Source organism: Microtus ochrogaster, chromosome 2 (genome assembly GCF_000317375.1).
Source record: "Microtus ochrogaster isolate Prairie Vole_2 chromosome 2, MicOch1.0, whole genome shotgun sequence".
Classification (NCBI taxonomy): Eukaryota; Metazoa; Chordata; class Mammalia; order Rodentia; family Cricetidae; genus Microtus; species Microtus ochrogaster.
In genome coordinates this window covers 98,115,442-98,126,699 of record NC_022010.1, presented here as the reverse complement: position 1 = coordinate 98,126,699, position 11,258 = coordinate 98,115,442, and the positions used below count along the sequence as shown (strand labels likewise).

General features: G+C 46.8%; 1 protein-coding gene across 1 annotated transcript in view; it reads left to right on the top strand.

Annotated features, from left to right (window-relative positions):
• Positions 1-1,061: 1,061 nt before the first annotated feature.
• The window catches only part of Mis18a (MIS18 kinetochore protein A), a 14,952-nt gene continuing 4,755 nt past the window's right edge, over positions 1,062-11,258 (top strand). The window contains exons 1-3 of the mRNA XM_005345344.3: positions 1,062-1,373; positions 3,717-3,783; positions 9,611-9,733. Of these exons, the coding sequence (XP_005345401.1) occupies positions 1,079-1,373; positions 3,717-3,783; positions 9,611-9,733 (485 nt within the window). The 5' untranslated portion in view covers positions 1,062-1,078. The remainder of the gene's footprint in view (positions 1,374-3,716; positions 3,784-9,610; positions 9,734-11,258) is intronic.

Below are 11,258 nucleotides of genomic sequence, written 5' to 3'. Positions count from 1 at the left end.
CTTCCTCCTCCATAACCCCCTGAATAAACATTCAACCTCACCCTGCATGTCGTGTCTATCCATGTTTCTGTCTTCTGCCCACCCGCCATGTATCTCCCTGCCTGGAACCAGCCATTGCTCAGGGACCAGCAGCCTTCTCTGCCTGGGGCCCACTGCCTGCTGTCACATGGCCCGCCACCACTGCTCTGGGACTGGCAGCCATTTCTGCCTGGGACTGGCTGCTCCCAGGGTCCGCTGCCTGCCACCACATGGCCCACCACCACCATTTGGGACCTACAGCATTTCTGCTGCCTACTGCCGCGGGGATCTTGCAGCATTTTTTAAAAAAGAATAACACATTTAATATGGGAAGAATCACTCAAAGGATGGCTTGTAATCCCAGCATTTGGGAGACTGAAGCAGGAGGGTCACTGTGGGTGGGCTACATAATGAACTCCAGGGCAGCATGAACAACACAACAGCTTCAAAAAACAAACAAAAAGTTAAAGTCATATTTAGAGAGGGCAAAAATAGTTTCCTGGTGTGTTCCCAGCTTGTGGAGGGGCTAGGTCAACCTGAAGACTTTGGATTCAAAACTTTTTGCTAGTGGCCAGAGACACTAAAGTAGGAAGTAAAGTTTGGTTTTGCTTTTCGAGACAGGGTTTCTTAAACTAGCTCTTTAGACCAGGCTGGCCTTGAACTCAAGAGATCCTCCTGTCTCTGCTGTGCTGGGATTAAAGGCGAGCACCATCATCTCCCAGCTCTGCTAACCCCGCACGGGCGTGTCCACTCGGGCTCACGGTGGGGAAGGACTAGGTGAGCTCATTTGAGACCCTCGACTTCTTCCACGGTGGCGGAAGGAGCTGACACAGACGGAGGTCTCCCAGCTTTTGGGCCTAGGAAGACCGCAAGACGCTGACTAGCGGAGTACACCTCCCGCCAGCTCGACGACGAGCATGCGCGTTAGCTGCTGTCGGGTCCTCAGGCCCCACCCCTAGCGCGCAGCCCCGCCTCTTGGTCCTCGCGCGTGCGCATCTGTGCATTTCCCGTGGGCCTCTGGGGCGCGGCGGATTTGTAATCCATGGTGGGTCCGTGCTCGATGGCTTGCTACCCTGCTTCCTGTGCAGGCAACCGCCAGGACAAGTGGAGCGACTCCTCGCTTCTGGAGAAGCGGTTGTCAGAGTGCTCGATACGCCACCAGCTGCTTCAGCAGTGGGCGAGCATGTCGAGCGCGTTCGCGTCGGAGGCGGAGCCGGAGCGGTGCGAGGAGAAGGCGGCCGTGGCGGCCGGGGACTACCCGCTCGTGTTCCTGTGCGCGCGCTGTCGCCGGCCGCTGGGCGACTCGCTCACCTGGGTGACCAGCCAGGAGGACAAGAGCTGCATCCTTCTAAGCTGTCAGTTCTGGCTCGGGCCGGTAGCGTCGTCTCCGGCGGGAGGGCTTCCCGGGGTGGGGGGGCGGGGAGGCGTGAGCAAACGGGGAGGAGGGGAGTCCTGTCCGTGGCTCACGAGGGACGGGTCCAGAAGGGCCTCGGTTGAGCATCGTCGTGGACATTCAGAAAGAAGTGACCGAGCGTTTCAAGGCAGTGTCAAGATTTTTCAGATCTGACGGGCTCCATTAGTCCATGGCCCTTACAGCTTCAAGTGTTAAAACCATACAGTTGCTGGTGTGTGTGTGTGGGGGGGAGATTTGCGCCATCGACTTTAGCTGTCCTTGGGTTAACTGTCCGACAGCTTGTGCCTCAGTTCTCTCTTCTCCAAAATGTGAGATAATACATGGGACAGCGGGATGATTAAGTGAGTAGGCGATTTCTTTAGGAGTGATCCACCCTGTTAGCCTCTTTGATAGAAGTTTAGCATTGCCACTGTTAATTTGGACAGCCTAAAATTGGGTTGATATTTTTGATATAGTATAATATTGGGTTTATTTTGTTTATGGGTTTTAAAGAAATAACGTTAAGACTTTCATTTTTTCCGTTTTTTAAATAGCTTTTCTATCTTTCTGTATGTATTAATACTGTTGTTAGGTTTTAGAATATAACCTGTGTAAACTAGATGAGTGTATTTATCCCCATATTAATAATTCTGAGTCTTTTATAAAGTTTCCCATAGTGATTCACTGCAATTACCCCCTTTGCATTTATTAAACAATGCAGAAGGGTGTAAAAGTTTCAAGAAAAGATTAATCTTTAGGTTAAATTTTATTAATTGTTACTAATCAATTTTCAGATTAATTTCTGTTCCCTCTTGCCCCAGTTGGAGTGTTTTATTTAGCTTTGTTCATGTTTATGACATTTACAATTCTTAGTTTTTTTTTCCTGATTTGAAATGGTTTTCTGTGTTTACCAGAATGGCTTTGAACTACTGGTCCTACGTCAGCTTTCTAAGTGGTGAGGATTATAGGTGTGATTCTGGCTCAGTACTTACATCTTATTTACAGCCACAACATGCTGATTTAGCCTTCTTGGTATATTTATAAACTCATTTCTCAACCCCAGTAGTTAATGTATTAACGTATTAAAAAAAATAGGGACTGGAGAGATGAGTCGGGGTCGAGTACTTGCCGAGGGTGCAGTTCCCAGCACTGGCAGGCTGGTTTACGACTGTTGCCAACTCCAGTTACAGGAGTCTGCTGCCACCACACACGCACTTGCTGCGTGCAGGCAGGAAAAACACTCAAAAAATGAATTAATAAAAATGAAAAGAAATTGTGACTTTCCCATTCCTGAATTGCTTGTTTAGTTCTCACCAGTGTCGTTCTAGTCCCCAAGGAAATGTTAAGTTTGGGAGCTGGAAAATCTTTATCCATAGATGCTAACTTGGGTCGTTGTCCCCTCCCCCCCCTTCCCAGGGGACCCAAAGGATCCCAGGCCTGTGCTGCCAAAGCGCAACTAAATGCAAGCTTCAGAAGGGTCCAGGAGATGAAGGAACCCGTAGACTGTCATGAAGAATGGGGATCTATCTGATGAGTGGACCCGGGGCAGAGGAGGGGCAGAACGGGCTTTCCTGGAGCAGGCAAGGAGGGAAGGAGGCTAACCAGCTCTGCTACAGTAGTTGTCCCGCGGGAGGGGGTGCTGGTGTTTCCAGGGTGGAGTAGATTTGTGAGGCACAACTGACACCAGAGCTGTAAAAACCAAAATAGATGCATGGACTCCATCTCGGCTTCCAACCAGAGCAACTGAATATGTGGGTGTGGAGGTTACCAGGGCAAACTGTGGAAGGGGTGACATGGAGACATTGACTAAATGATGCCGCTTCTTCGTTTCCCTCTGGGGGTGTTTTGTTCTGCTTCCCTGGCCCAGCTGTGAGGTGCTCAAGCACAAGATGTCTGGTGGCCGGGGAACTGCTCAGTTACTTTTAGAGAGAGGAGCTGTGTGCTGCAGTACAGGGACGACCATCTTCCTTGGTCTCTGCCCAGTTTCACTCCACCTAGCATGCGCTTCTCCACCATTGATGTCCCTGGTAATTTTGTTCACTTTATGAGTACTGTTAGTTTTCAGAGGATATGAAGTAGTTCTTATTCCACCTTCTCTTCCCAGAAGGCCCTTGTACCTTTAGTGTTGAACCATGTATATGCCCTGGCAACCCCAGTGTTTGGGTCATTTTTTTCCCCTAGTGCTCTGAGTTGGTCCTTTTTTTTCCCCTACTGCTCCGAGTTCTAAAATAAAAGTTAGAGTTAAAAGTTCTCTGCCCTCAGGTGTATTGTAACAGATCGTGCTAACCAAGTGTTGCTCTTCCAGGTGTGTCCTCTAATGTGTCTGTGGATAAAGAACAGAAACTGTCCAAGTGCAAAGGTGAAGACGGTTGGTAAGTAAGGTGTTTATGTGAATATCATGTAGAGAAAATATTTAAGGAAAAGTCTAACACGATTCTCTGAGATTGCTTGGGATGTAACTTTTCATGATAATTGAACAAACACATAAAAGAAGTAAATATCCATTATTCAGTGGTGACAGCCCTGCTAGGAAGGTGGAAGTTTCTGACGGTGTAGCTGACACTGATTTAAGGCTTTGGGTTTGGAGTGAAGAAAATGGAAAGTAAACGTAGAGCATCTGAAAATCTCCAAGCCTGAGGAGCCCTGTTCAGTGCTGCCTGCCTCTCCCATGTCCTGGCACAGAATCCACAGCCACAGCCACTGGGTACAGACAGACTGGCTCTGCCATAAACAACCAGTCCCAACCACTGACACGGCAACCCTCGGTTCTGTGTGGCCACTGCTAGGGCTGAGGGGACAGAGCCCTTGTGGCTGTCATCTAGTGGCTGCAAGTGCTGTCCTCAACAAACTGAGTGGGAAGTCCTGCCTTTTGTAATTGCTGCCCCAAATAGGAACTGTGTCTTGCTGAGGCATAGAAACTAACTTTAGGTAGTACCCTGAGAAGCAAAAGGTGATACTGACATTAAAGCTTTAATAATGCTAGAATACCTTATTCGGATAAAGTATAGTTCAGCGGTACAGAAACTCAAGGAAAATTGCATCGGTATCAGGAAAGAGGATATGTAGATATAACAGGTTATGTTGCTGGCGGATAGATGTACTGCTTAGAAATCTCACCTTTTTTAGATTTATTTATCCTTATTTTATATGTATGAGTGCTATGTATATGTGTTCACCACATGTGTGCCTGAAGCCCTCAGAGGTCAGAAGAGGGCATTGGATCCCCTGGAGTTAGGAATTGTCTGAGCTCCCATGTGAGTACTGGGAATTGAACCTGGTTCTCCGCAAGGGCAGCCAGTGCTCTTAACTGTTGAGCCATCTCTCTAGCTCAGGAGTTGCCTCTCACTAGGCTATGGCACTGGTTCTAGTAAGGGTGCTGGAGTTTTCCATCTGCCTCTGCAGTGCTCCTTTCTCTCTGCTTCTCTGCTCGAGTCTCCATTTGTCATGCCTGTGGACCAGGTCCGCTCTTAGTATGTTTTCATTAAGTCAGCTCAGAAGCAGCTCTAGAGACTATGATAAAGCAGATATTAGATCTCACAGCTGTTGTGCTGGGTTCTAAGCCTGTGGTCAGGTCTGTTGATGCTGAACAGTTTACAGCTATGTTGACAGCAGTGTGGTGTGAAACCTAGGCTGCTCTTTTTGTAATCAGAATTGGTAGAGATTAGAGAAGGGAATTGCCTTCCTCACCCAGTGATCTTTACTGTGTCACCTAGACGTGCCCTTTGTGTTGCCGTCAGTTGTCTTGGGTTTCACTAGGCCTTGTGAAATGCTGTATTGCTTTAGGACGTCCTTTCTGTTTTTGTTTGTTTGTTTGTTTGTTTGTTTCGAGACAGGGTTTCTCTGTAACAGTCCTGGCTTTACTGGAACTTGCTTTGTAAAATACCCTGGCCTCAAACTCACTGAGATCCACTTACCTTTGCCTCTCAAGTGCTGGGATTAAAGGTGTGTACCATCGTTACCAGGCCTTGGGATGTCTTCTACTAAGTGACTGACTGGGGCATTCCAGTGGTCAGCCAGAGCACAGGGGTGGGCTTCAGAAGGCTAAAGTTGTGGAGGTAACTGTAGCCTCCCGTGCTTTTCTGATTCCCTGCTTTATGATTGAGCCAGATCCTTGATTAAAGTCATTTATGGTTTCTGGTATTGCTTCTCAGTCCTGCTAATGATAGTCTAATAGTGGCTACCCACTCCCTGCTGTTCCCCAAGATTATTCTAGGGTCTGGATTAGTGTGGGTTGTGATGAAGTACCTGACCATGCTAACTTATAAAGGAGGGAGGCTTGCTTTGCTGAATCACGATTAATAAAAACTCAGAGATAGAAATTGGGGTTCAACTTGAAGATCAAAAAAGGAAAGCAGCCAGCCACTGGCTCTCACCTCAACCTCAGTTTGAAAATGGTGATTCAGCCTCCAGGAATCTCAGAATGAGACTGTGCCCGAGAGCTGTCTCCTCCTGTATTATAAACCACTCTAGGACTGGGTTTAAAGGTGTGTACTGCCTGGTTTCTATGGCAACTAATGTGGCTACTGGGATTAAAGGTGTGTTTTTACTGTTACTTGGTCTGTAAGGCTGATCAGTGGGGCTGATTTACTCTCTGATCTTCAGGCAAGCTCTGTTTATTAAAATACAAATGAAATGCCACTACACTTTGGCTTATGGTTCTGGGGGTATGTTGTCTAAAGGCCATGTCCAGTGGTAGCCTTCTTGATGACAGAGCCCCAGATGGTGCAGAGTGTGCTGTGGCCAGATTGAAACTAGAGGGTGGGTATCTCTCTGGCTTCCCTCTTATAACGCCACCAGGATTGAGTCCTTGGGACTCTACCATGATGACTGTCCAGTCTTAGTCACCTTCAAGAGACCCCAGTTCTGCGGGCCATGCACTGTTCACTTAAGTTTCTTCACCAGCTTGGGAAGACAGACCACATTCAATGGTACCAAGATGTGAGAGGGCTCATGCGAGCTTTTGTACAGGTTGTGGTTGATTCTGAAAATTCAGATTACCCACTTATTATCAGTATATCCTTAGAGTTCAAATCTCAGGTTTTTCTAAATCTTTTTCTTGATTAACAATCTTGATACTGTGTAGCCTCCTAATTATTATGAAGCTTGATATAGACAGCATGTAGATTTGCCTGTTCATCATTGGCAGTGTAGGTGGGGTTTTCTACTTGGGATCTACTAAGATGTTTGTGGAAGGATACTGAGAAATATGCTTTACTTGACAAATTAAAAGCAATTCAATCAGTTCCATACATGGAGCAAGAAACCCAGAACTCATGGGCAGGGAGCAGAAACTGGAAGCTGCACAAGTCACCATGGGGCAAGGATCCGGCCCAGGGAATGCAGCAGTTGTGGGTGCACTTGGGAAATTTCTAAGATGCCACATGCAGTAAACTCTGCTGTGGTGGGGATTCTACAAAAAATGGCTTAGATAAAAGCAAGCCAAGCAGGCAGGGTTGGGAGACTGTCTGGGTCGTGGACTGGCGAGGCCGTTAGGCTGTCCACCCAGGAGGCGTAGAGTCCGGCCCCACGTTGGGCGCCAAATGTGGAAGGAAGCTTAAAAGAAATCCCATACTAGATCAGCATTGAGAAATAGACGATTATTTATGTAGGGGTAAACTCACAAATCAGAATTCTGCTTGAATGGAGAACAGAAAGCGAATCCAGCAACCAGAAAGAGCGGCTAGAAAAGAGGCTGGAGGCAGCTCTACATCAGCATGTATGGTATAAGAGGCCAGGCCCCAGTAGGCGGGAAACCACTGGCTGTAAGACTTCCTGCAGCAGAATTTTTTATTTGTTTGCTTTTTTTCTTTAAAGGTTTATTACTTTATTTATTTATTTATTTATTTATTTATTTTTGTTTTTCAAGACAGTGAAAGACTCTGAAAGCATTTGTAGGCCCCCTCAACCCTAAGACATTTTTCTAAAACCTTACACTCACTCTCTCTTGGAAAAGGGACAGTCGCCCACACACACACATGCTGGACTGCTCATCCTCCTGTGTCCTTGTGAATAATCTTCAAACATAAGTCCATTTTGGGAATTGAGGCAAATACAACCCACAGATGTTGACTCAGTTCCTGATGTGTTGATTTAGTTACTGGGCCAAGGTCAGGATGGACCACAGATGCTCTCCCTTATCACCTGACCACACAGCTATTCTCCTGCCCTGGAGTAGACCAAACACTACTAGTAACCCTTTGAATAAGCCAATCCAGTAAGTTCCCCCCTTGTGTCTGTGGCTTTTTACTTTAAAAGATGGGCTGTAACAGCTATCGGATGTCCTTCATATCCCAAACCTGAAAGACCCTGTCATGACAGAATAAAAATACTCTTGCTTTTGCATCAATTGAGGCTTTGTGAGTGGTGTCTGGAGCAACTCCTCCCTGATGTTTGGACTTCTAGTTCAACAACAGGAATGTAATCTAACAGCTTTAACAAGGCAGAGGGGATGGGAGAGAGGGCCAAGGCTTACTAGAGCCATGCCTGCGACTTTCAAACTGGCCAGAGTCCCTTCACTGGCTATGGTGAGACACGCCTGTAATCCTAGCATTTGGAAGTTTGGAGGCAGAAAGATCAGGAGTTCAAGATTATTCATAGCATAGAGTCATAGCAAGATTAAGGCTAGCCTGGGATACATAAGACCCAGTCTCAAGAGGGAAAACTATGAAGCTGTATTTAACTATTTAATAAGGAACCAGAATGAGGCAGAGCTGCTCAGTGGGGATAGAACTCTTTGGACAAACCTAGTTAACGCTGCGTGGGGCTGTCTTTTCTCCTAGCAGAGTCCTTTACGCCTCAGCCAGACTAATCTTTCCATATGCCTTCTCCTAACTTTGGAGCCGGGCGGTGGTGGCGCACGCCTTTAATCCCAGCACTCGGGAGGCAGAGGCAGGCGGATCTCTGAGTTCGAGGCCAGCCTGGACTACAAGAGCTAGTTCTAGGACAGGAACCAAAAAGCTACAGAGAAACCCTGTCTCGAAAAAAAAAAAAAAGAATCCTAACTTTGGAGAACTTTTCTCCTAAAGTCTGCAAACCTGCCTGATTCCCATTAGAGCAGAATTGCAAACTGGTGTGGGGAGTGGGTGTGGGTGTGTGTTTGTTTCTTGGTTTTTCAAGATAGGGTTTCCCTGTAGGGATATTGACTTCCCTGGAACTCGCTCTGTAGACCAGGCTGACTGACCTCAAACTCACAGAACCCTGCCTGCCTCTGCTTCCTGAGTGCTGGGATTAAAACTTTGTGCCACCACTCCTGGCCTGACCTGGGCTTGTGTTGTGTGACTGTGTTTAGGGGAGCAGAGTATTGGGTTCTGTTTGTCTGCTGCTCTGTGCCACAGTACAGAGTTGATGTTTACAGCAGACCCTAGTATCCTGAAAGCCGGGAATGCTCCTTCTCTGTTATTGCGGGGAAACTGCTTACCTTCCTACCTAGAGTATTAATGACCCGAGGTGATTGGTCGGACATCGTAAAGGATGTGTAGACTTTGTTGATTTTCCAGATTTCAAATAGTTTGTCTTAATAGGAGATGAAGGACTATCGATTCTGGAAACCCTGCCTCAGTCTTTCGTTCATGTCCTTGCCATTTGCTGTCCAGAGCCCTGTGGCCTAGAGTGGCTGTTTGCATTCTCCTGCAGCCATCTTACCCTCGTTTTTCTTCTTCCTTACATATGACATCATACAGTCAGATGAACCCGGTTGTAGTGGCGCTTGCTTGTCACCCCAGCACTTGCCATGGGAAGATGGAGCAGGACGACACCTGACAAAAGTTTGAAGTTGGGGTGGGCTACATAGTAAGACCCTGTCTCCAAACCACAAACCAAAACCCAAAACAAACAGAAAGCCACAAGAGGAAAACATCACCATCAAGATAGCTCCTTTTCACCTGAAGCAACTCAGGGCGTGTAGAGCTTTATTTAATTTTTATTTCTTTAATTCGTGTGTGTGTGTGTGTGTGTGTGTGTGCGTGTGCGTGTGCGTGTGCGTGTGCGTGCGTGTGTCTGTGTCTGTCTCTCTGTAGGTCGGGACAACTCTCCTTTGACCATATGGGTTCTGGGGATTGAGTCAGGTTGTCATGGTTGGCAACAAGCACCTTTACCTGCTGAGCCGTCTAGCCAGCCCTCAGCGTGTGGGTTTTAGCAAGGAGGACTTTTGTCATACGCATTGCTACTTTCTCCCTAAGCAGTGTCATTTCTTTACTGCAGCATTCTTGAGACTCTGTACTGCACAGGCTGCTCCTTGAACCTCGGCTACGTGTACAAATGCACTCCCAAGAGCCTAGACTACAAGAGGGACTTGTTCTGCCTCAGCGTGAAAGCCATTGAAAGGTAGGCTTCATAGATATGTGGCTGCCTCATGATTGATTTCTCACAGTTGAAAAAATGAAATTAGTATGAGAATAACAGAACTAAATCAACACTGCTGGGTTCAAGTATATTTTTGAGGGATAATTTCTGACAGTCACCCCCTCCCCGACACACACTTTGTGTCTAATTTATTTGGTATTGGGAAAGTCAGATACTAAATGAGAGGTGAAAATGTGAGAAATTTTTTTGAAGTAAATATTGAGTTTTGTTTTTTTTGGTTTTGTTTTTGATTTTGGTTTTTTGAGACAAGGTTTTTCTGTGTAGCCCTGGCTATCCTGCGACTTAGTTTGTAGACTAGGTTGGCCTTGAACTCAGAGATCCATCCGTCTCTGCCTCCCAAGTGCTGGGATTGCAAATGTGTGCCACCACCAGTTTCAGAACACACTGTTAGCTGACTTCAAAGTTTGCTTCCTAGACGCTGGGAACATGTGTACACCTGGCAAGATGTTTTGGAGCAGTTGTGTGGACCAGTGAGTACGGTCCCCACTTTCCTATCCCCACTGTTAACCTCTCAGATCAGCGCTTCCCAGCCTTCCTAGTGCTGGCACCCTTTGCAGTTCCTCTTATCGTAGTGACCCCAACCATGAAATTATTTCATTACTACTTCCTTACTGTAGCTTTGTTATGAATGACAGTGTAAATATCTGATGTAAATATCAGAATAGCGGGTATATGACCCTGTGAAAAAAATCGCTCAGCCCCCAAAGGGGAGCCCATAGGTTGAGAACTGCTGCCTTAAGCGAACATGGAGAAAGGTTGGGGATATAGCTCAGTGCAGTGTGTAGAAAACCCTTGTCCAGAGCCCAGCACGGTATGGACCAAGTGAGGTGGGCACACCGGAATCTTGGCACTTGGCAGGTGAAGGCAGGAGGATTGGGACGTCAAGCTCTGTAGAGAATTGGCCTTGGGATCCATGTGACTTGTTTTTTGTTTGTTTTTTTGTTTGTTTGTTTGTTTTTTTCCCAAGCTAAGGTTTCTCTGTGGCTTTGGAGCCTGTCCTGGAACTAGGTCTTGTAGACCAGGCTAGCCTCAAATTCACAGAGATCCGCCTCCCTCTGCCTTCTGAGTGCTGGGATTAAAGGTGTGCACCACCACCACCCAGCCGATCTATGCGACTTGGAATCCCCTCTGACTCCCAGAAGTTTGTCAGAAAGAATTGGCATTTCAAAATTGGTTCAGAAAGGAGTCTCTTCGGTATTGTAGAAGACTAGAAATATAGACTTAGTTATTTACTGTAATAAAATTGGTTCAGAAAGGAGTTCCTTTGGTGTTCTGGAAGACTAAGAATACAAGCTTCGTTATTTACTATAATAAGAATTGTCTGGCTGGGTGGTGGCGGCCACGCTTTTAATCCCAGCACTCGGGAGGCAGAGGCGGGCGGATCTCTGTGAGTTTGAGGCTAGCTTGGTCTACAAGAGTTAGTTCCAGGACAGGCTCTAAAGCTACAGAGAAACCCTGTCTCAAAAACAAAACAAAACAAGACAAA